This window comes from Cyphellophora attinorum, assembly GCF_001299255.1.
Source record: "Cyphellophora attinorum strain CBS 131958 chromosome Unknown Contig19, whole genome shotgun sequence".
Lineage (NCBI taxonomy): Eukaryota > Fungi > Ascomycota > Eurotiomycetes > Chaetothyriales > Cyphellophoraceae > Cyphellophora > Cyphellophora attinorum.
The window spans coordinates 36,940-62,417 of record NW_017253247.1 but is presented as its reverse complement, the minus strand read 5'-3'; the positions used below and the strand labels follow the sequence as shown (position 1 = coordinate 62,417).

At 53.0% G+C, this 25,478-nt stretch overlaps 10 protein-coding genes across 10 annotated transcripts; 6 read left to right on the top strand and 4 right to left on the bottom strand.

Annotated features, from left to right (window-relative positions):
• Positions 1-1,086: 1,086 nt before the first annotated feature.
• On the bottom strand, positions 1,087-4,478 carry AB675_11983 (Ubiquitin-activating enzyme E1 1; the record flags this gene model as incomplete). Its single annotated transcript, XM_018140877.1, has 2 exons — positions 1,087-4,353; positions 4,383-4,478. 2 exons carry the CDS (start codon positions 4,476-4,478, stop codon positions 1,087-1,089), a joined length of 3,363 nt encoding a protein of 1,120 aa, XP_017998391.1.
• A 688-nt stretch (positions 4,479-5,166) lies between these two features.
• Positions 5,167-7,437, top strand: AB675_11982 (uncharacterized protein; the record flags this gene model as incomplete). Its single annotated transcript, XM_018140876.1, has 1 exon — positions 5,167-7,437. The coding sequence occupies one exon, from the start codon at positions 5,167-5,169 to the stop codon at positions 7,435-7,437; it is 2,271 nt and encodes a 756-aa protein (XP_017998257.1).
• A 2,174-nt stretch (positions 7,438-9,611) lies between these two features.
• AB675_11981 (uncharacterized protein) lies at positions 9,612-10,577 on the top strand (the record flags this gene model as incomplete). Its single annotated transcript, XM_018140875.1, has 3 exons — positions 9,612-9,824; positions 9,882-10,262; positions 10,401-10,577. 3 exons carry the CDS (start codon positions 9,612-9,614, stop codon positions 10,575-10,577), a joined length of 771 nt encoding a protein of 256 aa, XP_017998233.1.
• A 239-nt stretch (positions 10,578-10,816) lies between these two features.
• AB675_11980 (Spherulin-1B) lies at positions 10,817-11,594 on the bottom strand (the record flags this gene model as incomplete). The annotated part of the gene is made up of 3 exons (XM_018140874.1): positions 10,817-11,052; positions 11,120-11,267; positions 11,319-11,594. 3 exons carry the CDS (start codon positions 11,592-11,594, stop codon positions 10,817-10,819), a joined length of 660 nt encoding a protein of 219 aa, XP_017998312.1.
• Positions 11,595-12,862: 1,268 nt separating this feature from the next.
• Positions 12,863-13,772, top strand: AB675_11979 (uncharacterized protein; the record flags this gene model as incomplete). Its single annotated transcript, XM_018140872.1, has 2 exons — positions 12,863-13,051; positions 13,128-13,772. The coding sequence occupies 2 exons, from the start codon at positions 12,863-12,865 to the stop codon at positions 13,770-13,772; spliced, it is 834 nt and encodes a 277-aa protein (XP_017998265.1).
• Positions 13,773-14,138: 366 nt separating this feature from the next.
• AB675_11978 (putative oxido) lies at positions 14,139-15,071 on the bottom strand (the record flags this gene model as incomplete). The annotated part of the gene is made up of 1 exon (XM_018140871.1): positions 14,139-15,071. One exon carries the CDS (start codon positions 15,069-15,071, stop codon positions 14,139-14,141), a length of 933 nt encoding a protein of 310 aa, XP_017998280.1.
• An 832-nt stretch (positions 15,072-15,903) lies between these two features.
• On the top strand, positions 15,904-17,034 carry AB675_11977 (uncharacterized protein; the record flags this gene model as incomplete). The annotated part of the gene is made up of 2 exons (XM_018140870.1): positions 15,904-16,115; positions 16,170-17,034. The coding sequence occupies 2 exons, from the start codon at positions 15,904-15,906 to the stop codon at positions 17,032-17,034; spliced, it is 1,077 nt and encodes a 358-aa protein (XP_017998319.1).
• A 435-nt stretch (positions 17,035-17,469) lies between these two features.
• On the top strand, positions 17,470-18,421 carry AB675_11976 (uncharacterized protein; the record flags this gene model as incomplete). Its single annotated transcript, XM_018140869.1, has 4 exons — positions 17,470-17,525; positions 17,574-17,695; positions 17,740-18,143; positions 18,188-18,421. The coding sequence occupies 4 exons, from the start codon at positions 17,470-17,472 to the stop codon at positions 18,419-18,421; spliced, it is 816 nt and encodes a 271-aa protein (XP_017998239.1).
• A 941-nt stretch (positions 18,422-19,362) lies between these two features.
• AB675_11975 (Dimethylglycine oxidase) lies at positions 19,363-21,873 on the bottom strand (the record flags this gene model as incomplete). The annotated part of the gene is made up of 1 exon (XM_018140868.1): positions 19,363-21,873. The coding sequence occupies one exon, from the start codon at positions 21,871-21,873 to the stop codon at positions 19,363-19,365; it is 2,511 nt and encodes an 836-aa protein (XP_017998404.1).
• A 1,849-nt stretch (positions 21,874-23,722) lies between these two features.
• On the top strand, positions 23,723-25,010 carry AB675_11974 (putative dioxygenase subunit alpha YeaW; the record flags this gene model as incomplete). The annotated part of the gene is made up of 2 exons (XM_018140867.1): positions 23,723-24,546; positions 24,596-25,010. 2 exons carry the CDS (start codon positions 23,723-23,725, stop codon positions 25,008-25,010), a joined length of 1,239 nt encoding a protein of 412 aa, XP_017998289.1.
• Positions 25,011-25,478: the final 468 nt, after the last annotated feature.

Below are 25,478 nucleotides of genomic sequence, written 5' to 3'. Positions count from 1 at the left end.
CATCAAAGTAGATGTCGCGAAGGTGGGTGAAGTCTGGATGTAGGGGGTCAGGGGTCGTCTCTCCCGTGGCCTCCTCCCCCTTCTTCGCAAATCGCCATCCTTCAAACGGTCAGTCCTTGTACCTGACTCTTTCATGTTGCCCTTACCTTTCTCAAGCATCTCCCAATGGACAGACGTGAATGGAATGATGTCCTCCAGGCCCTTCAACTTGCGCACAATGAGCGTTCTGTGAGCTGTATCGCGGTCAGTCAAGTACTCTTCATTGCGGAGCTGGTCAGCTAACCCCATGGACACGCATAGCTGACGTAGAGATGGTAGCGGTCCTTCTCCGCCGGAAATTTGGCATCAGGCTTGTTCTCTATGAAGTTTCGAAACTGGGACTGTTTGCGCTCAAACGACCCATCCTTCGATGAGTATGCGAGGATGTTGGTCTGATGGTCCTGGCGGATTGTTAGTGGGGCAATGGTTCGGAAACGTGGTTCGCCTACCCCAGGCATGCTGAAGTATCGCACAAAGGTCTTTATAGTACTATTGTACTGGCGCTGTCGGACGATGTATGGTAGCACGAACGGCGAGATTCGCAAGGACATTCAATGGGCACAGGCGTTCTTGAGCGTGCGGGAAAGTTACGATGAGCTATGTTATAGTTGGGCGTCGAGAACTGGATGGAGGACTCTTCAGTGGTGACGTTTACCAATGATTGGATAAGCTCTGCGGAACGAAGAGACTTCCGCTATCCCCATCCAGTGGATGACTAACATTCTGCCTTGCCACCATATACTTTGAGTCTATGCGACTCTTGCGATCTATGTGCTACTTAGGTACGTCTAATACATCTGTGAATGCTCCTGTGATCGTGCGCCTTGCTCAATCTCATTCGCCGGATGACCGACTGCCCGTAGGAAGGCCGCCCTGGCGAGATCACCAAAGATTTGTGCTTGATTTGCTCAATTCCATTCGCTGATGAACAAATGCCCGTCCGTATGAAGGCCGCCCTGGCGCAGTCGCCAAAGATTCTTTCTAGTCTCACTCGATTTCACTGGTCGAGCACCATCTGTCCGTATGAAGGCCGCCCTGGCGAGTTCTTCAAGATTTGTACTTGACCATAACGTATGGGATTTCAACGTCCTCCTCGGTCGTATCCTCGGCAGTGACCTCGCAGATGATGTTCTTCACGTGGTCTTCGATGGGCTTGCGGCTGATCGTCTCGACCAGCTTGCTCATCTTCAGTGGTAGTCTGTCCTTGAGCTTGCTGGGCGGGTAGAAACTTGCATACAGCAGGCTCACACCAGAACTGACCATTGAGACCGTCAAGCCCTTATCCTCGAACCACTTCAAGAAGTCACTAAGGGTGATATCATCCACCTCAAACCGGTCCCAGAGCTTGTCGATAGTCACTTCGCCGTTCTTGCCTTGATACGTGCCTTTGGGACTGGCGATAGGTTCGCTGAAACCAAAGAAGGGAAGAGCCAGGTTGACAAACCCGTTCTTATACTGCTCAAGATCATTCTTGCCGTCGATAATCTTGTACAGCTCCAGCACCACCAGCCCAGTAACCAGCGCTGTAGTAGTCGCGATTGCTGGGATAATCTTGCCAGCAATGAACTTAGTCTTGTGCCGATCAGCGACAGGAATGTCGTAGTTGATGGCACGCAGATTGCTCGCAGCGTTGATGAAGTCGATGTGATGGTTGGTGTCGTCATCTTTCTCGAATTCCACAACGTTGAGACGGAATGTTGGTAGTGACTTCGGCTCTGGTAGGACATCGATGATCTTTTGCAGCTCGGCGGCATCGTCAGCGAACGACGGAGGCGGCCCATTGGGATCTGGTTCTTTGTCATCGGCCTGGATCTTCACGTTGCTATCTGGCTTGAATTCGGGAACGATCATGCTATCGATGACTTTGGCATAGTCAGACTTGTCTAGCTTAGGTGCTTTGATACCATAGTTGTATGCACGTAGATTGGCACCAGCAATCACGAAAGCCATGTGAGTCTCGTCTGAGGTGTCGAACTTGAGTGCTGTTGGAGCTCGCTTCGGGCCCGACCAGAAGTCAGCGCCGCTCGATGTTTTGGTGTCCTTTGGGAAGTTGTACAGCAGCTGTGCAATGGCATTATGGTATTGCTTCTCGAATTGATTGCGGGCCCATGCAATGCAGTCTTCAAAGTTCTCTGGCTTCTCGGAGACCAGGAACTCTTTCAGACTATCCAAGATCTGTTTCTCGTTGCCTTGTTGACGTAGAGTAGTATTGATGTAGTCGGGCTGCGTGAGATAAAGATTGACGGTTTCCGGCGGACCCACGAAGAACGACTGGAACAGGTCACGAGCCCAAGCGATGGTGTGTTCAATCTTGTTCGGGAAGCTTCGTAATGTGCACATTGGGAAGGATTGTTCAGGTGGATCTTGCGAACTCGAATATGACTCCGTGAGACGAGGTAGCACAACCTGTGTGTTTCCCTTGGTGCCCAGTGTCCCGCTTTCGAGCAGTGGCTTCAGGTGGAAGACGCACTTGCGATCAACGTAGGTACGGGCTTCGACATTGTCCAAGGCATTGGTGACAATGTCAAGATCATTCCAGAAACCCTCGTTGAAGACGTCTTCGGAGTCTGGACCAACTCGATCGCCAAGAGTCTTGATTTTGCCATTGAGATCTGGATTCATTGCTTGGACAGCAGCTGCAGCACAGTCGCTCTTCTGTTTGCCTACATCCTTCGGTCGGAACAGGAACTGGCGATTCAGATTCGACTTCTCGATTGAGTCGTTGTCTGTGACAGTGATCTGACCATTCGGACCGGTCGCAAGGCCAATCAGAGAGTAGTTTTTGAGCATTTCACAGCCAATGGCGCCTGCCCCAACCAGGAAATTCTTCACATTCGAGATCTTCTCCTGGAACTCGGCGCCAAAGACAGCGATTTGCCCGTCGTATCGCGAGTTCTGGGGTTTGCACAACTCTTCTGATCGTTTGACAGAAGTGGGCAGGGATTCGAGCGAGTCGAGGTACAACCACTGCACGATAGGGTTGAACTTGCCGGAAACGGATTTGAGGACCTCCTGAGCAGCAAGGCCACCAAAGAAAGCAGCCATAGGGCTCAAGTCGCCCTGAGCCTGGTAGCTGAGCTCCTTGATGAGCTTCTCGTCCAGCTCGACGTCGGTCTCTTTAGCAAGCTTTGTGGCGAAGTCGAAGATTTCCTGTGCGTCCGCTTCGTTGTGAGGTCGGGGAAAGATGCCATTGTGCTCTGCCGCAAAGTTATGCAATGCCTGAATACCGACATGCAGCTGTGCTGGGCGGTCGAACTTGGCAAAGTCCGACACGAGTATCTCTGGTTTCTTGAGTTGCGATGAGAAGGATTCGAAGTTTATGACCTTTGGCATCTTGACCTGAGCAAACAGACCGCCGCCTTGATATTGCCCAAGTTCTGACACATCGCCAATGGAGAACGAGTAGGGGCCCTTGACTGTGATCTTCCGTGGTGCTGCACCATTGAGCTTCTCCAAGCCTTTGAGCTCCGCAAACTCCACGTAGTCGCCATCTTCTAAGCCGTGTCTCGTCTCTTCTAGGGTGGAAACCAGTCCTGATTCATCGATGCCAGCGATGATGCCACTGATGGGGTTCTCGCCCGTCACGTCGCCAACAGTGAAGTTCTTGCCAAAGTCTGCGAAGATGTAACCGAAGAGGCCGAACGTGTCGGCGATCACTAGGTATTTGCCTTTGTCGTGGCAGTACTCTGAGATGACCAACTGATCTTTCAAGGTTGTCGAAGTGAGAACGACTACCTGAAATTTGTCTAACTGCTTCAGATCTTGTGCGAGGGATTTCGTCTGCAGGACGGAAACGGGGGTATAGCTGTTCAGCTCGGCGACTCGTGGGGCGGTGACTTGATCTCGCGGCTTGCCAACGTCTTCTGGACGTAAGAAGAACTGTGAGGATAGATCGGCAATGGCTGCAGGTGCAGGGTCGTGGAGGGTGAGTGACTTAACGCCAGCCAGGGCGATGTTCTTTGCGATCTCGACGCCGAGGCCTTTCAGACCGACGACAAGAACGTTCGAGGCACCCATGCGCTTCATGGCTTCGTGACCAAGCACGTAGAGTTGTCTGCTGTAAAGTGATTCGTCGATCTCGCCGCTCTGGAGCTGCTGGATAGCAGCCCCAGGATTGTCGACATCCATGGCTGTGTCCGTCATGACTTTCTTCTCCGGCCGCTGAGGGTCGTCGCCGATAGAGGCCTTCCGCTTGCTGCTGGTTGTAAGTATAGGTGGTGCTTCTGCGTGAGGCGAAATGATGACTGTGGCCTTGCCCGTGGCAAGACCTCTGAGATGATTGTTTCGGGCGGCCTCTATGGAGAAGATCCGATGCTAGAAACAGAGGCAGCAATGCAACAGACTGGGAAGGACTTTGCACAGATTGATGGAAGTTTCGCGAAGTTGGTGTGTTGAAGAGTCAAAGGCCGCCTGGGTGCAATGTTTGCTGCAAAGTACATGATTCTCCAAGTGATGCAATTCCGGGCGTGCCTGCCGCCTGTCGCAGCCTTGTCGCCGCCTTATCAAGCAACGGGCCTCGATCCCCGGTTGCATTTGTCAAAGATTCTTACAGCGCCCTCCCTAGCTAGAAACTATTGAAATGGCTTTCTCTAGTAATCAACGCTGAAGTGAGGCTCGTCTCAAACACTGACTTGGTTAGCGAAAGAGGTTTCAGACCTTCACCGTCCTCTGACCAAAAGGCATTGAACAGCCTGAGTCAATCCCTCAGGGACCTCTGTAGTGTACTGGGGCGGGGAACAGCACTTGCTAAAAAGGCGTGACTTACCTGCCCTGGAGCTCGACGTGCTTCGCACCTGCTGTCCGGTGCAACGAACTCGGACATCCATATCGTGGACGCTGTACAGTTCACAGAGTACCTAGCACTTGCAAGAAGTCCTCAAGGCCACATCGAGGGTGTGTCACCTCAATACCGAAGACGTGCGACCCCTCTACACGCCTCGATGCGCGTCGCGTGTCGGCACATCCCTGCCCCACCATAGCGGCTCGCCTGGAAGGAACATTTCCCATGTGTCGCTTTGAACTACTCGGACGCCTCGTACTTTTCTGCCAGCCGCCACAACGGCTGCCTGCTAATCGCGCAAACACGAGCTCCGAGCCTGTGCGGATGATTCCGACCAGCTCGGCGCAATGCTACAACAAGAGATCCTCTTGGCCCTATCCGGCTACCAGTCAGACATCTTTGAGAAGGTAAAGCGTACCGACCAGAGTGATGAAGGGCTCAATCAGGTCGTGTCCGAGCCCGAAAGGGCCATGTTGAACGTTCTGGGTCAGATCGCAGATCTCCATGTCGAGATCAAGACGACAGCAGCACGCATCGCTGGCGGGCATCCATCACCTATCTGCAGAGGTGTTGCTGCTGCGATCTCTGACACTCACCTAGTCGCTTTCCGCAAGAAGATAATTGCAGTCGAGGCATCTATTCTGCGACGAGATGCGGCGTATGTCGGCGCTTACGACATAGTGCCGCTAAGCACTATCGCGGGCGAATTTACGCCATGGACACGGCGACTACGGTGGCTGAGGAACATCACTCATTTCGCGATGAACGCCGAGGGCAGTGAGCCAAGGACTGCGTGCTCCGGGAAAGCCATGCTAGACTATCTGCACTCAGAGACACGGACTGGCCATTCAGATCTTGAGGAGCTGGCACTGAGTCTTGAGATTTGCGCACAGAAGATCTCGATGCGTTCAGTCGCTGCGTGGGTTCTGTATGGCTCTCTTCCGACGTTTGGAGCGAGCGACTTCATGCTTCAGCGAAAAGCCTCTGCCACCTATGGCACGGCCGAAGCTACTGTTGACTATGCGCTGGTTCCAGGCTTCGTTACTAGACAGACCGCTGAGACGATCCTCGCCATCGGTAACGCCCTCAATCAGATCCAGGCTCAGCTCAAGACCACTGCAGGCGCAGCGCTAAGCAACGTTATCAAGCCGAGCAGCTTGTTGCCCAAGCACTTGAAGCTCCTGGAGTCGTTGCAGTATCCTTTGAGCACCTGGCTTGTGCAGCAAGCTATGAACGAGATCGAGATCTCAATTTCACAAAACGCGTTAGCTGCCATCTTGCCAGTCAACCAGGTTGCAGATTTCCTTGAGGTCATTCGCCGATATAGTCTGCTCTCAGAAGGCGAATTTGCTACTGGGCTCATCGAGCAGGCCGCAAGCAAGCTAGCCTCGCGGCAGAGCAAACATGCCAGCAAGCCAGTCAGAAAGATGGGCCGGGTGGACGACCTCACCATCAAGGACGCAGAGCTGAGTAGCGTGCTTACCAAAACATGGGACGAGCTTGCTGCAGTCCAGTCCAGCGACATAGGAGACAACAAAATCTCCAAGCTCGCGCGCACCTTGCTCGTCCTACGTGGCATCAATGTCTCATCAACAGGAAGTGAGACATCACTATCAACGCTCATGCCGACTGCGACAGCTCTGTCGATAGATCTTCCTACCGATTCTAACTTGCGCCTGTTCCTCCAAGCGCAGGACATCGCCACTTATTCCAGAATCACGTCTTTCCTCTTGTCCATCCGACGAGCTGAGCTACAGCTCGCCCAGTTGTGGAAGTTGACCTCGCAACGCAGATGCCATCCAACGCCGATCGGACCACCCATCAGTGCCACACCTTATGGCCAACAAGCGCTGACCACACGCCGCACACGCGAGAACCACAGGTCCAAAATCATGCGACAGCACTGGGCTTCAACAAGCAAGACCCTGTTCGTGTTCAACGAATTGGACGCGTACATACACGGCGAAGTAATACATCACAGCTGGGCGGCCTTCCAGGACTGGCTAGGTACTGGCGTCAACGGATCTCGGCCTGCCTCGTCACGCTCACAAGGCTCAAGACCCGGGACGGGTTCATCTACGACAGATGCTCTGCGCTCTTCGGGAAGGCCACGGCAAATGAATGATCCCAGAACATTGGCAAGCGGCCATCGAGCGTTCCTCGACGCGCTTCACGCTGGGTTACTGCTTGCTAATTCGCCTCTCCTGACTGTATTAAAGGAGATCCTGAACACAATCGATCATTACGTTGCCCTTTTCTCCCAGCTCTCCAGCATCTGGCAAGGCCTGGACTTGCAAGAGGATGAGGGAGTAGTCGACGCATTCACCAACTATAAGGAAGACGAGAGGAATGTTCTTGCGGAGATGACCCGCTGTAGGACTTCGTTGGAAGAGATGATCGTCGGGTTGGTGGAGAAGTTGAAAGCTGCGGAGCATGACCGGACGGCGAGTGATCTTCAGACTGGGTTTGAGGCGCTCGACATGGCATCGTCGCACGCCTTTGTGCCATGGAAAGTGAGGACACTCGATCGGTTGATCATGAAGCTAGATTATCTTACGGGTGCAAATGGGCAGCAAGATGATGGGGAGGGAATCATGCTTGATGATAATGAAGATTGAGGACGTATGCACGAATGTTCGAGTTGCTGAGTCGAAGCTCTTCAAGGATTGCGTTTCCAGACATCGTACTTTATAATTTGAGACAGAATTACTTCGTGCAGTGTTTCCAGACCTTTAGCGCCTTCCATGAGAAGGACAACTTCACGACGAACTATTCCCATGTGGTATGCATCTGTCTTGACAGCGAGTTAGCATGACAACTCGCGCGATACCTAGCAGATAAGAAATTGCAGCACAGAAACCAAATCAGAAAAGCCGTTTACCGCATCCCTCTCCCGACACACCCACGCCCACCATCTCATCGCTCCAAAATGGAACAACTCGACGACGAGCGCAAGTGATCAAACCAGATACCGCGTCACGCAAAGCCAAATGATCAGACCTCTCCACAACCATCTTCCCAGTCCGCCGAGCTTTCCAGCACCTCGTGGATGATGGGTAAGCAGCAGTTGGTCCGGTATCGGGGAGAGCGGCAAGTGGGTTTGGTGATTGGGGAATGGTCCACAGTCTTCCAACCGTGGGGAAGGGTACTTCGAGGGTTAGGAGAATGGATAGACTAGGTGTCATCATTTGGGTTTGTGCTGCGTACGGTTGGGAGGAAATTCGGGAGGACGTACTCTTACAGTCAAAAAGGTCGATTGTTGGTCAGTGCTGTTGCGTTAGTGGTCGGCACAGAGAGGTATGCGAGTACCTGGATCAAGGACAGCATTAGCTAAGTTCCTCGACGGTGAAATGAGAGTATGATGGATGTGGAGAGGGACGATTTCAGACAATGGTAAGCTGGTATGGTCTTCTTCAAGGGGTATCAGAAGCAGAACTGATTATTGTATTACTTTGATCATCATTGTGGTCGTAGGAGTGCTGGATCAAGAGCGATCACTTACCACGCAGTAGATTTTGAAACGGGTTCCATCCGAAGAGAACTACATCTTGTTTTTGTCAGTCGTTACTTCTGGTATCGTATTGAGGTAGGATCGCGTGTTGTTTGGACAGAATCAGATGGTAGTGCATGTAAGTTCAAATGGCTCATGATGTTGTCGCCAGGAACTAGGTATGTTGAAATTTCTTCATAGGAAAGGAGCTTGCAACGCTTCGGAAAGGACGTACCATTATCAGCAAGGCTTGGAGCAGACTACGAGACTGCTCGGCAGACTGCTGAGCTATCCTCAGTGACAAAAAGACGTACATGTTGATGGTGCGAAGTTCAAAATGTTCGAAGAGTCAATTCCGATTGTTCAAAAATGTTCGAAGTGGATCCCCGGTCATTGGCTGGCTATCTCCGCGTGCCAAGGATTTCCGGCAACCTCGAAGTCCGAGTCGACCTTTATTCAATCAGGGTTCATCACGAAGACTTCTCCTTGAACCACTGGGTGATGCTAGTTGTTGTCCAAATTCGGTCTGCCGTGATTGCAGACATCGTCAGCTCTACAAGGATTATAGTGCCGCGCGACGCATGGGTCTCATTTTGCGTGCTGTGAAAAGTCCCAAATGATGGATCCCTTGTGAACCACACTTTCGAGCTCCGATTTGGTGAGTCCTCTCGCGATGATCCTTGCTCGGGGCCGATTCTCGCGGTGTGCACTCGCAAACGCGGCTCAGGTGTTCTCGTTTTCTGCTTTTGTGAATACGTCGGCAAGATGCATCGAGCCCAGCGTCGTCGAAACAAGAATATATATCAACCTTGCGGTGAAATTGCACCATCATTCGACGAGACGTGTCACAGGCCACACAGATGTCAAATGTGATAAGGCTGAGAACTACATCAGCCAAGACGTCGATGGAATGGATTGCCTGCCCTGAAGGCTCATTTCATGGCCAAGAGGAGAATACGGGCGCAAGTGGGGGCCGAAAATTCTGTTGTGTCGTACTGACGAAGTCGACGCCTTCTCTCATAGGCTCATTCGTTACGATGCAAGGCAAATTGATCATCACCGACAACCGCCAGCGAGACGTCTCCGGAGGACTACAGGTCACACGGACCACTTGGGAAGTACGTCAGTGACAGGTGCAAGGCAGAATCTCTTGAAATCCTGAGGCATGAATATTCACGGGCAGGATACAGGGTATAAAAGGGTCGACAGTAACCTCGACAATGCGGTCGACCTGGACCTCGCAACAACACACGATCATCAAGCCAGAACACACCTTGACAGGCATATCTCACCTTTGACACGATGCAGCTTAAACTTCTCGCGACCTTTCTCTTGCTTGATCTGGCTTTTGGTCACGTTCTCCTCGGTCGCTCCGAGGAAAATGGGCCATGTACCGGCTCTGGTGGCGCGCCAGGTGTCTGCATTGCTACTGCCAAGTGTGAAGCTGGTGGTGGGACAAGCGTGAAGGACAAATGTCCAGGCACGCCGGACGACATCAGATGCTGTACAAAGCCAGTGAGACTCCTCCTAGCAGAAAAGTATTACAATTCGAGGCACTGACTACTTTCATAGGCTTGCGGCACGGGCGATGAGAGGAATTGTCGCTTCGCCTCAGATTGCGACAGCGGTGTCATAGAGACCAATAAGTGTCCTGGCCCAGACAACTTCAAATGCTGCATGCCCAAGAGTGGCGGCGGTGGCGATGGCTACCCGACTCCTGACTTCCCAAGCACATCATCTGGTTGCAAGCAGACCGCCATCGATGGTGCAAAAGCCATCGTTGATGCTTTCCCTGGTAAGGTCAAGGAGATTGGCTGCATCAGAAAATGCGATAGTTCCGATACCAGCGACCATTGCGACGGTATGGCCACAGATATGATGGTCGCCGATGGCGGCGTCAAGGTCACCACTGGAGAACCAATCGCCGAGTGGGTCATGAATCATTGCAGTTCTGTAAGTCCTAGCAAATATCTCCTTTGGCCTTTCATTCGACTCTGCTCCCTGAGTGACAGCCTTGACCAAAACGACGTGTCATACTCTTTGTGTTCCTTCACACCAGTTTATTCAGACCAAGCTGACCTTGTTCACCAGATCGATTGCAAGTACGTCATGTGGGGACAGCGCATTTGGGAGAAGTCACAGGATAGTGTAAAGCCATGGAACGAGTGGCGCTATCAAGCTTGCACTGTCATCAAGCCGTGTACCAACGGCGACCGTGGTGACAACACCGCAAACCATTGGGATCACGTCCATGTCAGCTACGCCTAATGGCCTTTCGGATTGTTGAAGCTGCAGTTCTTACGACCTCTACTACACCCTCATTTCAAGAGATCTAACTGCGGTGTGCCACAAAAGTACCTTTTCCGGTATTTCAGTAGAGGCTACGAATTCGATTAAGGGCAAAACTTGAAGAAGAATCCCATGTGGGGGCCCTTGGCTGGGCTCGCTTGAAAGCATGAAGAAAGTCAAGTCAATCGCTCCTCCCCAGAGTCTATTGTTACTGATCGCTACCGCTTTCTGATATTGCACTTTTGCAGACACTGCTCAACGCTCATCGCAACGTTCTTCGGGATTAAGCCTCGGAACGTATCGATATCTCTGCCATCAAACGTGAAGTCATTCTTGAACACTGCTTGCAGCAGGTCGTTGTCCAAGTCGAAAAGTCTTTGCGCGCTTTGCTGAACTCCTGGATCTTCTGAAGCAAAGCCAGCAACGAATACAGCCGGATCGCAGTTCGGATTGACTAATCGATACGACAATTAGTGATCTATGCGAAGAAGTGGATTTGGGCTTTTTGCAAGTCGACTTACACTCTGCATGGATTGCTCCTTGAGGAAAGACCGTCATTTGATACTGCGAAAGTTCGTTGCGAATGACTGTGGCGCCGTTTTCAGCAATGTACTCTGTGCCCAGAGTCCCTTCTACGATGATGTTTATCTCCGCAGATCTTGGATGCGTCTGTAGGTCGTCAGTTCTGCGTTCCACGGATTCCCGGTGTCTTCAACTTACGTGAGGAGTGTTGAATCCGCAAGGACCAATAAACCCAACAGTCATCGAAACGCCAGTTCCGATCAAGGCTGGAAAGTCCTTCCTGTCGGCCTTCACAGTATGTCCACCATCACCAGTCGTCACCGCGTCGGGTCTTGGAGGGTTGTTGAAGTCATATTTGTGGTCTGAATCGTTCGGCAGCAGCTTTAGTCTGTCCACTGCGGTTGCTGCCTGCTCCAGGGAAGATATGAGCTGCTGATTCCCAGATTGTGATGGATCTATTGACGCCGTGTTCATGTTGCTGCTGGTGCTGTTGCCCGTCGGTGCTGCTACTGCCGAGCTTGCCATGAAAGGCATCATTATGTACGTTGCCAGATGCAACATTTTGGTGTGTTGTACGATTAAGACTTAGGATTACTAGTGAAAGAGTACTAATGAGTGGACAGATGGAAAGAGTGTGCTTCGAATTGTTGAATGAGTATATCGAACCAGGCCTGGAGATGGCATCGGCTGAAGACTATATCAATTACGATACTGATTACTTTCATCGATGATCCCGGCCGCAGCACGCTTGTACCGTTGCGTCGAGAGCCTTTGCCGTGGCACCATCCTTTGCTGAATCTAAATCGGAACGACGATGCGCTAAGACGGTAGTCTGCACGCTCAATCCACATGTACTGGCACTGGGCAGTAAACGAAGCATGCTGTGCCCAGACGTAGGTTTACTATTTCTATACTTTCGTACTACGGGATTGGGGGCCTCGTGAAAGCGGCGCCCGTCTATTCGCCCGGAGCCCGCTATGATAATTTACGCCTGCCAAGATTGGCCTAAAGCGGTGAAGGCATTGCTTGAGGGGCCTTAAAAAGTGCTTATGAAATCTTGTGTTGATCACACTATCTCTTCGCCAGACGGATCCGTGGCACATCGCGCCCGCTTCGCCCCCCAGATCGCCCCTGGAGGGGTCGTTTTTGCGCCATGCGCATGCATGGTGTACAACTTTGGCCTCACAAGTGCTGACATAGCAATTAAGCAAGTGGCACTAGAGTATGCAACAGGCAATGGCTGCTTCGAGCAGGCGTAGCAGTGCCGAACGCTAAGGACAGCTGAAAGTCGTTTTCCCTGTCGACCAGGGCGGCATGAAATCCAAAACCGGGGAGACAGGGACGGCAATGCTCCAGAGCCCGATGATTGGAAATTGGATTCTATTACTTTACTTCTGAACGACACGTACGCCCTGCCTCGAGTCGTTATCGACCTGTTCAAGAGCATCAAGATCGACCCGGCCATTGTGTTTGTGCCGCGACCACTGACGAAAGTACCTACCGTTACACTCCCAGCGTGGCGAAGCCAAGGCTCGTTCGACCTCAGCCATCCTGCCCGTGGATCTCTACTGTGCTTTTTCCTCTACGTTTTACCAGGGTCATATCACACGCCGTACTTCAACTTCTCGGAGGCACTGTTATCTGTAGCGACTGTTGAGGCTCACTTCTGTCAGAATTCCTCTGGGCTCGATCAACAAGAAGCGGCTACCGTCTGTTCACTGACTTGACACACCTTGAGCACTATGGCGTTCTCGAAGTCGAGCGGCGCCGTGCCGCTGGGCGCAACAGGAGGCTCAAACTATCCTCTGCCATTGACATACCTTGTGCTGGGCACATCCATGCTTTTCTCGGCCATCAGTACGGGCTTGCTTGGGTACTTCACATACTACCTGAATATGGACTCCATGTCAGTGCCTTGGGAGTTCATCATTGTAAGTCTCTCGAGGCTCGTTGGGGGACTCCTACAAGCCTACCAAAGGATGAGCCAAGTTCTGACTTCGTCTCTAGCTTCTCACCACATCGTCACTCACACTACTCACCCATATCACCGAGATCTTCGCCCACACGCGCCGAGCAAGGCAATTTTCTGGCCCTCGACGACATCTGCTCATCCATAGCGTACTCCTTGGACTCTGGATTATCGGCATTGCCCTCCTCGGCAACAAGATCGGCCCCATGGTCTTGTCCCGCTCGTGCGGCATGTCAACATGGCTCACTACCACGGGACTCATGGTCTGCCGCATCTACAAAGCCCTCTTCGCCTTCATCGTCCTCTCTGCCGGTAGCGTCCTTGCCGCAGCCGCCCTCGACCTCAAAGTATGGCTCGGTTCCGGCGGCAGCAAACGCAACGTGAACCCTTACCGCGAGATTGGCGGCGAGAAGCAGCGCAGTGCTGGTGGTCTTGCTTCACGCTTCGGCCTCAAGGAGCGGGCGAAGACGTGGAGAGAGCGCGGTGGCTTTGAAGGCGACATGGCTACTTCGAGCACAGCTACTGGTGCGCCTGGGTTGCATGCTCAAGGAGTGGTCGGACGAGGAATCGCTACTTTGAAGGAGCCACAACCAAGTCCAGGATTCAGTGATGCTGGAGACATGGGAGATTCGCAGCGGCTGGTGGCTGAGAGTCCAGAGATGGTACGTGGCTCATCACCTTGATCTTCTCCATTCCCCTTTCATTAGGAGAAGCTGACTTGCGAATCAGGCTATACACCATATGCAACACCTAAGCTTACTTAGCGCATTGATGCTCTATGCACATTATTGCACGGAACTCTCGAGAACCACGCTGTCCGACGTCTGGCACGTCGATTGCCGCTCAATAGACGGCTTCACTAAACATAGTGTACGATCCTTGGTGTGGGGGTACATTGAGTGAGACTGAGGGCATATATATCAGTAATCCTCTTGCGGAGCTCTGAGAATCTGGCCATGCACCTGATCTGACAAAGCCTGCAAGATAGCGCGATCAATGCCTTGACCCAAAATACATCTGTCCATACCTCTTAGCCATGTCCATGCCTCTCAGCCGGTGATAGTCTTCCACAGTTGCGGAGGGATAGGCATCCTTGCATCCCCCAGAACCACCATCTTCAGCAAGTCGTCCTTCACAATCTTCTCCTTCTGCTTCTCGAGCTCCTCCAGATCCCATCTTACGTCCAGATATCTACCATTCAGATAGTTGGCCTGCGGCGTCGCGCAGTAGACGGTGACTGCACTAGCCAGCTCCACCTTTTCGGTGAAAAAAGGAATCATGAAAGCCGGTGAGTGCTTCGTGGTGTCTGTATCGGCTACTCCACCAGGATGCAAGGCGATACATTGCAGACCGTACGGCGACGCTTCAGCAGCAGTATGCTCGGTGAGCTTGTTGAGAGCGGCTTTGGGCAGGCAGTATGACGTGCCCAGAGGCATAAGCGCATTTGAGGCGAGAGAAGTGACATTGATGATGAACTTCTCTGGCTCAGCTGGTGGCTCAGCAGGTCTGGTCAGTGAGCGGATGTATGCTCGAGTCGTGAGCCAGGGAGATTTCAAGTATACTTCGATGTCCGCCCACCAACGATCGGGCTCACTGTCGACGAGTCGAGATCGGCCGGTACGGGCGCCTTGAGAGTTGACGAGGATGTCGATCGTGATGCCAGAGGACTTGGTGTCGCTGAAGACCTTGTCGACTTCTTCCACGCTCGTGGCGTTGGCGGCGATGGGAACCACGTTGGTGTTTGGGAATCTGCCTTTCATCTCATCCTTGACTGCCTCCAGTGCTTCAAGGCGACGACCACTGATGACAACGTTGGCGGCACCGACCTCAGCGAAAGCAATGGCAATAGCTTTGCCGATGCCTGATCCGCCGCCGAAGATGAGGACAGATTTTCCCTTGGCGGAGTCCTTCAGCGGGCCTTGGAGGTCGATGTAAGGGTAGACGTCAGAGTGCTTCGCTTCGGCGACCTTCGGGTCGGACATGTTGTTATGATTGCGTCTTCGGGACGCTTCTGCAACCTTTGGATCAGCCTGGTTGTGATGATTGCGTCCTCGGCAGAGAAGTATGGTCTCGCACGTGAGAGGTATACAGAGCAGGCCCGGTACCTTATAGTATCGTAGCGATCTTCTATTCGGCTTGTGAGTTGACCCGAATCTGTCTCGACTATTGCTTTGTACTGGAGAAGCGGCTGGCCTAATATTATCGGAATATTGCTACCCACACAGAGTGCTCGCATAATTCGTCGCGGCTTCAAAAGGACTTACTGTAAATCCGTCCAAGGAAGAGCCAAGCGTAAGGTCAGCGTGGAGATGCTACTGTACGGCTGGTTGACCGTTGTTGGCATTGGCAGTGTGTACGACGGTCTTCGCCCGTGACTAAACGAGACAGGGTGTGTAGGTACCTTGGACCAATGTGTATGCGGCTATAAGACTCACGAACTGCGTGTACGTCATACTGAGCCTCATGCCGAAAGTCAGTCACAAGGTATCGTTCCTAGATGCCTAGGTGAGTAGCCGTATACGCATGGTTCACCAGGACCTTGCATTTGGTCCAGAATCACAGCAGCACCGTCGATTCTCGCGTGAATCCGTCAATGAGCAATCTGATGACGTCCACAGCGTAGCTAAAAAGACCAGCAAGTTCGCATCAGTACGCAGGATTCGAGAGAGGGCACCTGAATCCAGTGGAGCACTTTTCGCCAAGGCGAGCTCCTCGTCACTTCGAAGAGGCAACTTTGGCGAGCGTGACGGTGACGAAGTCATACTTTGTTGTCCGCAGTCCTGCATATGACCGCTCTCAACGTCTAGCACCGTCATGACGTCCAACACTACTTCGGGCGCGAACACGCCGCGATTCGTCTCACAGAACGCCACCGCCGAGGACCTGCTCAAGACACAGACTATAGGGCTTGTAAACCTCTCGGATTTCCGGAAGCGGCGTGCAGATGTGCACGAGCTCAACGAGCGGGAGGCTCAGGACAGCAATCGGAGCGGAAGTCAGACACCGGCAGGCGAAGATGATGGACGGTAAGACCTGCTTGCTAGTCACGAAAAGTCGCAGAACTAACTGATCAAGTACAGTGCCTTGACTCCAAACTCCGATACACAACCCGCGAAGAAGAAGAAAAAGGCGAAAAAGATCCTCAGCTATGACGATGAAGAGGAGACCACGGAATCAATACCGAAGGCTCAGAAGTCTAGGACAGTGTCTAGCCTCACAGATGACGAGCCTGCAACATCGATCCGTAAGGTGAAGCCCAACCCGAACTCGCGGGTGCCGGCTGTGAAGGCAGTGACAAAGGCAGCTCAGCTTGCAGAAGCCGAGGAGCGGGAGAGGTTGCGAAGGAATTTCCTTGAGACACAAGAGAAGGTCAAAGCAACAGAGATAGCCGTACCATTTGTCTTCTACGATGGCGCGAACATCCCCGGAGACATCGTCAAAGTCAAGAAGGGCGACCATATCTGGCTCCTGCTGGAGAAGGCAAGAAAGGTCGCGGCTGAGAAGGGAGTACAGGGAAGCGGCAACGCGGCAGGCGGACTGAGCTCAAAGAATCGCGACTCAAGCAAGAAGGAGTGGGCGAGAATTGGTGTAGATGATTTGATGCTGGTGAAAGGGGAGATCATCATACCTCATCATTACGAGATCTACTACTTTATCGTAAACCAGACTGGAGATCCGACACGGTCAGGCAAGCTCTTGTTCAACTACACAGGCACAGCACCGGAAGCAAAGGAGACACCGCTCTTGCGTGTGCCTGGCAAGGAGAAGCTCGAGGGGCATGACGACGATCCGTCGCTCACCAAAGTTGTAGATCGGAGGTGGTATCAGAAGAACAAGCACATATTCCCAGCGTCGACGTGGAAGGAGTTCAAGGCGGGCAAGGAGTTTGAGGAGGAGGCTAAGCAGCGGAGGGATGCAGAGGGGAATGCATTTTTCTTTGCATAGTAAGGAAGGCACGCGTTGCTCAGCCCCACAGACCCTCATATGGCTGTCTCATCGACCTGTCCGGACTTCCATCGCCCCTGCCATCAACGATAGCATCAAAGGCCACGCCGAGGATTCGTCATCATGGATCAGACATTGCGATGCAACAATCAGCTGGATGGCTATTGCAGGAAAGCTCTGAGCGAGGAAGCTGTGGTGACTACTTGCTCGTAAGAACCATTTCTACCCTTCAGGCGTCTCCTCATTCCATACAGACACATATTCTGTCTCGACTGTGCTACCAAGACTCATCTCGCCACCTCACCACTTCATGAACGTGCCTGTCCGGTCTGCCGTACGGCGCTACCGCATCGTGATGATGCCATTCGCACGCAGCTCTCGCCGAGCGAAGACTACAAGACCAGCGTGCTCAGCGGCCTCGACCCAGGTACAATTATGGATTGTGCTAGTCGAGCCCTGGCATTCTGGACGTATCAGACAACACAGGAGATGTGAGTGATCCCGTAGGCTTTCTAAGCTCGACCTGCTGAACCTGATAGCTTCTACCAGGAACACTTAGGCAAGATCTTGAAGGATAAGTATGGCCAGTTGAGTGCCGCTATGGACAAGATCATCAACGAAGCCAATACCGAGATCTCTACTTTGCAAGACAAGATCAACAGTAAGACTCTCATGTTGAAGTGACGCATCAACTCACGCCGACAGATTTCAGCATCGACCAGCGAACATTACAGGACAAGTATGACGACCTGGCAAACCTGTATCGTGAGAAGAGCAAGAAAGCAGCACAAGCCCAGCAATTATACGACGCTCTCAAGAAGAAGGTCTTGATGCGCAGAGTCGAAACAGCTGCCTCCGCCGATGCCAACCAGACCTTGCAATCCATCGACGCTCGTGGTGCGCTACCGACTCATCAGGATCAACAACCGATGATGGAGCGGCATCAACCACATTTTGACCCTCCGGAGCGTCACATCAGAGAACACGAACAAGACGGTCACCATGCGTCAGCCATCAACAGCACGGTTACCCTTCGAATAGGAGCAGTGATTCTGGCCGCTTTGGTAACGCCATGGGACCACCATCTCGGACGGCAGCGAGACGACTCGGTAAGTAGCTCCGACTTGCTAGACATCACCACTAATAGCTTCAGGTCAAGGTACGGCAGTCATGGGCACTCCCATGCAACGCACCTCTCTGCCACTTGCGGCAAGAGGGACTGCGAATCGATCTCAGATCCCAGTCAGTGCTGCGAGACAAGACTCTAGGCCACATACCACCTCGATGCACTATGGTCAAGTCAATCGACACAGCTTGGGCGGACGTGTCGAGAACCCACGTGCCGGTGCTGGCACGCCCGGTGGATATGGAATGCTTGGAGGCATGAAGATGGGACGCGGAGGTACGGCTGGCGACTTGCCTGTTGCGGAACCACGCTTCTCGAGACTCAATACGGGTATGTTGTGACAGCCAATGGCCCCTTGACTCCCGTACACCCTGCCCTTAGAGGCCGATTGCGCTCCAACGTCCGAGTTGGGCGTCAAACTCCCTCGTCTGCTCTCCACTGGCCAATCAGCTGCCTTGCCTGCACAGATCCTATCATAGCAGGCTGTTCGGCGCATATTTTGACCTGTTCGAGGGCGTTTGGCAGCTGCTCAACCACCTTATTGCCTCTTCAAGCTCTCTATTTGCCGGATCTGGTACTTCAAGCAGCCTTGCATACTTTATTTGAAGCCAGTGGACGTACCTACGACTTTGGCGCTCTATCAGATGCCACTCACTGTTCTAGCGGAGAGTATGTGGTGCCAGTAGCCGTACTTCATCGATGGTTTTTACAAGGCTATTCTTATACGATTGCCTTCCACCTATTCCAATACTAGCAGCCACAAGTTGCGGGCACTCGACCTTACGTTGAGTGTGGGCGGACGTACTCTATAGCTCTCCATGAGCGAGATTTGCGCGCCGACCGTGTTCAGTCTGAGCGGCTGGTCATGTCTCAAAAGGCCGCTGCTTACTTACGGTAGTACGAGTAGTGTCCCATGATCCAGAGTCCGCCCGAACTGCAACTTGAAGATCACAACAGGACAAAATGTGAGTCGTACGAAATGGAGAGTACATCGACTTTGGCTTGGTCACATCCAAAAAAGAAGGTATGTGTGAAGAGAGCTCGAAATTTATTGTGTACTACTTCATCCCATATTTCATTGCGCCACTATGCAAAGCATTGCCATGCAAACTTCCAGGCCCTAAGAAGCAAAAGTCGTCATCTCCTGGCATATCAATGCCGTTCAATTTTGAAGCAAGGTCCACCATACGTTTCGTCCGCAATCAGCCCTTCAACCTCTCCATCTTCGGATCAAACAAGGGCTCAGGCGTGACAGTCGCGGCAATCTTCTTGCCAAAGTACTCCAACTCAACCTTCGCGCCCTCCTCGATCGCCGACGGCAACCAAGCATACGCAATCGGTTTCCTGACTGTGTAACCAAAAGCGGCCGAAGTGACATACCCAACGGCCTTACCCTCACTGAACACGGGTTCTTTGCCCAAAACCATCGAACGCCCATCATCCACAGTCAAACACCTTAGCCGCTTCTTGGCAGTCTCTACCGATTTGCCCTCAAGCGCAGTCTGCCCAATGTAATCCTTCTTGTCGGCCTTGACGGCGAACCCAACACCGGACTCGTACGGGTCATATTCCGTGGTCATATCAGTACCCCACGAGCGATAACCCTTTTCAAGCCGCAACGAGTTGAACGCCGTCCTACCCGCAGCCACAATCCCTTCCTGCTGCCCAGCACGGAACAACGCATCCCACAGCTTCTGGCCGTACTCGGCGCTCGTGTAGATCTCCCAGCCGAGCTCACCAACATACGAAAGCCGCATAGCGGTGACGGGGATGCCGGCTACGGTGGCGCGCTTGACGCGGAAATACCGCAGGCCTTTGTTCGACCAGTCGTCCTTGCTGACTTTGTTGATGACTTCGCGCGCTTTCGGGCCCCAGAGACCGATGCAGCAGGTTTGGCCCGTGATGTCCTTCACGGTGACCCATTTCGGCGGGTCGGCTTGCCGCTGCCAGCGCGCGTGGCGCGAGACGTAGGCTGTGTCGGTGGGACCGTTGACGCCGACTTGGAAGTAGTCGTCTGTGATGCGGGCGATCGTCAGGTCGGACTTGACGCCGCCGTTGTTGTCGAGGAACAGGGTGTATGTGACGGGACCAGATACTGCGAGTGGCTTCTTGGTGATGTCGCCGGTGGCGAGTCGGTCGAGGAGTTCTTCAGCGCCGGGCCCTTCGACTGCGAGGCGGCGAAGGGGGGTCATATCGTACATGGCGACGGCTGTGCGAGTTTTCCAGGCTTCTGCGGCCGCGATGGGCGAGTAGAAACGTGTTGACCAGCCGTCACGCTCGACGGGTAGCCATTCCTCGGGGAGTTCTTTGAGGAGTTCGCGATTGGCTTCGTACCAGTATGGCCGTTCCCAGGCGCCGCCTTCGAGGAAGTACGCGCCGAGTTGTTGCTGGCGGGCGTGGAAGGGGCTGACGCGGAGGTTTCGGGGTGAGTCTTTGGGCTGAAGGGGATGGAGGATGTCGTAGACTTCGACGAAGTTCTGCTTGCTGGTCTCTTCGACGTATGCTTTGGTGGTCTGGACCTCTTCGAATCTGTTGATGTCGCAGTCACCCATGTCGATTTGTGAGCGGCCGTCGGTCAGAGCTTCGGCGACGGCACGGGCGACGCCGGCTGAGTGGGTGACCCAGACTGCTTCAGCGACCCAAAAACCGTCCAGATTGGGTGCCTCACCGACGAGCGATCCGCCGTCAGGGGTGAACGAGAAGATGCCGTTGAAGCCGTCGTCGATCTCGACATCCTTCAGAGCGGGCAGCAGCCGTTTTGATTCTTGCCATGCGGGCTCGAAGTCTTCTGGGGTGAAGTCTAGCCGTGATGGCATCTGCTTCTCTGTGACTTCCTTTGGCGTCGCACCGAGGTCCTTCGCAACAACTGCCATTGGCTTGTGGCCGTAGTAGCCGATACCATACTTATCGCCGTGCTCGCGGTAGTACAGATCTGCATCTTGGTGCCTGAGGATGGGAAGCGACGCGCCATTGGGTGCTTGATTGTTTCGAGCAGCCAGAGCTGGAACAGATTTGGTCTTGACGTACTGATGTGCCAGAGGGAGAAGGGGGACGGGCAGTTTGATCATCGCACCAATCTCAACACCCCAGAACCCAGCGCAAGAGACCACGATATCGGCAGGAATGACGTCGTCGCCGGTCTTCACTCCCGTGACATGACCGTTCTTTTGCTCGATACCAGTCACCGTCGTTGCACCGAGATATTTGACGCCGGCCGCTCGTGTGCTCTCGATCAGCAATTGCACGGCTCGTGCTGCGAGCGCGAGTCCGTCGCTGGGAATATGCAGACCGCCCAGAACCATATCCTTGTTGAGTTCTGGGTAGAGTTCGTAGCACTCGTCTGCTGTCAGTATCTTGGCTGGAATGCCATATGACTGAGCGTAGCCAAGTTTCCTGTGGATCTCGGCTAATCTGGCCGGTGTTGTAGCGACTTCGAGTCCTCCAACTTGGTTGAAACAGCTCTGGCCGTCCTTTTCGAGCGAAAGTAGCTTCTCAACCGTGTACTTGGCGAACAGAGTCATGGTCTTGGAAGGATTCGTTTGGAACACGAGACCTGGTGCGTGTGACGTTGAGCCGCCGGGCATCTCCAGCGGGCCCTGCTCAACAACTGTGATGTCTCTCCATCCTCGCGAGACCAGCTCATCCGCGAGATTCGTGCCGACGATGCCGGCGCCGATGATGACCACCTTCGGTCCGGGTGCCATAGACCCCATGTTGGTGGCTGCTGTTTGTGCAACTGGTCCAGGTGAGGTTTACTGTATGTAGCCGGGTCGTTCTATTGCTGAATATAGATGTAAGGCGGCGGTCGAAGAGAAGCTACACTATCTTATGGTCATGAACTACGGTCGTGAGTGTGTGAAGCCATACCGTCTTTGCTGGACCGTCCACCGAGCCCTTTGTATACCATCACTGATAACAGCATGCCCTGTTGAATGGAATAGACCCGGAGCCATAGAAGTGGAGATAGACTTCGAGGTCCACTCTCTTAGCCAGTCCAAGAATAGGCAACTGTCCCGGTCTTGACGTCCCACGAAATAGGAAAAGTGGAAGGTATGGCTGCTAAACCTCCCTGGTGATCATGGCCTTCTGCAGAAGCAGTCTAGTGGACAATATTGTGTTGCAGGGCCTCATCACACGTGAGCACGGGCATGTCGTACTGGCAAGGGCACTGAGATTTCATCTTGGTCCTTAACGGTGTGCCATGCTGACGAGTTGCAGGCAAAAGGTTCGAAAATGAGGTACTCAGGACCTGCTTCTGGCTTAGCTCAGCAAGCTTCCCCGCCAAGTCTTCCAACCTCACCCCTCAACTCTGCCCACAATCTGCAATCTACGATGTCTTCCACGGCGAACTCGGGCGCATGTTTGGGTCAAGATGACAATCACGGCCACATGTTCCAGCCTTCATGACGCTCCGCCGGTGTCCCGAAGCGAACATATCAACGGAAATCAGGGTCTCAGTGGCCGAAAGTCACTTCAGGCCCATGGTTTCCATGACCGGATTGGGATTAGCGATCCCTATTGGCATCTTCTTGGAATTCACGAACCACCGCATCTGCGACACACTTACGCGATATCTTGCATCGTAGGACGCGAGTCTTATCTATGATCCGAGCGATCTCTCACGTAGTCATCGGCCTGCAGCACCGTTCCAGTCATGTGGCTGGTGATTCAACTTCTGCCGCCCATTTACCGGATGTTTACCATATGATCCCGGATCAGACATATGCTGACATCCAGCCCGGAGCGGCATGCCCGCCCCAGGAAGACGTTGGATCTGACGCAGCAGGTGTCAGGATCCTTGCTCGTTATCCAGACATAGCACACCGAACGAAATATGCGCAAGCAATTATGCTGTATACACGGTAAGGCAGAAACGCGGTGAAAAGAGCCAGTGGGATAGAGCTAGTGAGCTGAAGTCGGCGCCACTGGCATCTGCTGATAACCTTGTCGGCCCCTATAGCCCAGGATTGGCGATCATCCCGCGATTGCCTATGCTTACCATCCAGCTTAGTATGTATCGCGCGCCAAAATTGTGCGTCTCAAGTCGTTGGTCAACGATAGCTTAGGTCACATGGCCGCAGTTGTCCGTTGTTACTAATAATGTACTTCTACTTGGTACCGATGCGCATGCTGCCATGTGCTTGGGGAGAACCCAAACAGTCGCTGTGTGCTGGACCTCGAAAAGGCTTCATCACGCGTCCTGCCCGGGAAACGTGGTGCAGAGCTGTTGGACGATCAAACGTTGCTGTCCAGGGGCTGTCGTCAGTTGTGACATCGACTTATCATGGTTTGCGATCTCAAGCTCAAAATAGACTAGGTGCACGGCTCTTTCCTGGAACCAGGTTCCAGCTTTGGCTGAGGGGGCCCGCATCCCATTTCTATGGTATTGCCTTCCCCTTCCGGGATTCCAGACCATATTACCATAGATAAGGCAAACATGGTTATAACTCATACTGCTCATCTCTCAGCACTCATCGACCATACATTCATATCTGGGAAGGCAAATCGTCTTATCGACATCATCTACTGCCTTGCTTCTCAGCCTCGCCATCATATCTAGTCATGGGTTTGCTCAATTACTTCAGCTCGGGGGGTCCCAGCCCTGCTGCAGCATCGGATGAGAAGAAGTCAGTCCGTGCTCTACCTGCACCATGGTACAGCTCCCAGGAGATGTATGAGCTCGAGCGACGTGCTATCTTCTCGAGAAAATGGCAGCTCATCACCCACAGCATCCGCCTCGCCAACGTTGGGGACTACCTCAAGTATGAGTTCGCTGGCTTTGACATCGTCCTCATCAAGGACCGGACAGGCACCATCAACGGCTTTCATAACGTCTGCAGACATCGCGCATTCCCCGTCGTGACAGAAGACAAGGGCAATGCGAAGATTCTGTCGTGCAGATATCATGGCTGGAGCTACGGGCTCAACGGCAAACTGGCCAAGGCTCCCAGCTACCAAGATCTACCAGGCTTCGATAAGACACAAAACAGCCTTTTCCCGATCCATGTTCACATTGATGTCAACGGCTTCATCTGGGTCAACCTCGACGGCAAGGCCAAGCCCGAGATTGCGTGGGACGACGACTTCTCTGGCATCGACACGCAGGAGAGGCTAGCAAGGATTAAGTTCAAGGAGTATAAATTCGACCATGAATGGCAGATGGATGGCCCCTGGAACTGGAAAATCCTCGCCGACAACTACAACGAGTGCTATCACTGCCCCACATCACACCCAGATATCGTGGCGATTGCCGATCTCGAAGCATACTCGGTCAACGTCGACCGGTGCTCCATCATCCACAACACAGCATCAACACCCGAACAGATTGCCGCTGGCCTGCAAGTGGCACCAACATACTTCTTTCCCAACGCCTCAATGAACGCTTCGTGAGTTGATCTCTTCCACCGTCGCCTGGCAAACACTAACAGTTTACAGACCAAACTTCTTCTTTATCCAGAGATTTGTCCCCAAAGGCCCCCTCCAGTCGACTATGCGATACGAGGTCTACCGCAGAGAAGGCTCTTCCGACGAGGACTTTGAGCTTGTTAACCAGATGTACAAACGCATCATGTCGGAAGACAAAGAGCTGTGCAACCTTGCCCAGAAAAACCTCCTCCGAGGAGTTTTCATCAACGGCGAGATGCATCCCGAGAAAGAGAAGGGACCCCTCCACTTCCAGCACTTGATCAGAGAAGAAGTCACAGCACATCACAGGCGAGAACAATCATTGAAACGAGAGATTTGGCCGGCGCAGCCGCCGCTGCCTAGCAATGCAGAGATCAGCGAGAAGGATATCGAGTTCTGCTCTGGGCTGGCATGTAACACGATTCAGGAGCAGTTGGTTTGGTAATTCTATTCGTGGACGGCGTTCCCTCGATTGAGGTCATAGTCATGGCGTTACGAGCATATTCTCCAGTGCTGAGTCCTACGATCAATCTCGCACAACTTCTTGGGTTTCAAATCAAATAATGACGATCTATTTCACATATTCGATACCTCTCGCTTGTCTTCCTGGTAGCATCGTCGTGACTCGCGGTGTTGTTGAGCGTCCTTCGTGGGAGTCCGTGGCCCTTATCAAGTCTTGATTCCGCCTCAGGAAATCTTACGCCTCTGCTCATAGGTCTAGGCATATCCAGATCGGGCTATGTGGTTCCCATCGACGTGCCCCACGGTCTGTATACAGCGAACGTCGTTGGTTGCCTTGCAACATTGTAGCTAATGATCCGCCGCAGACGCCTGACGGCGCCAGTCCGCTCTTACCTCAGCCTAATTGCACACCGTGATGACTGTCATGTCGATCTGAGCAAGACTGCATGGG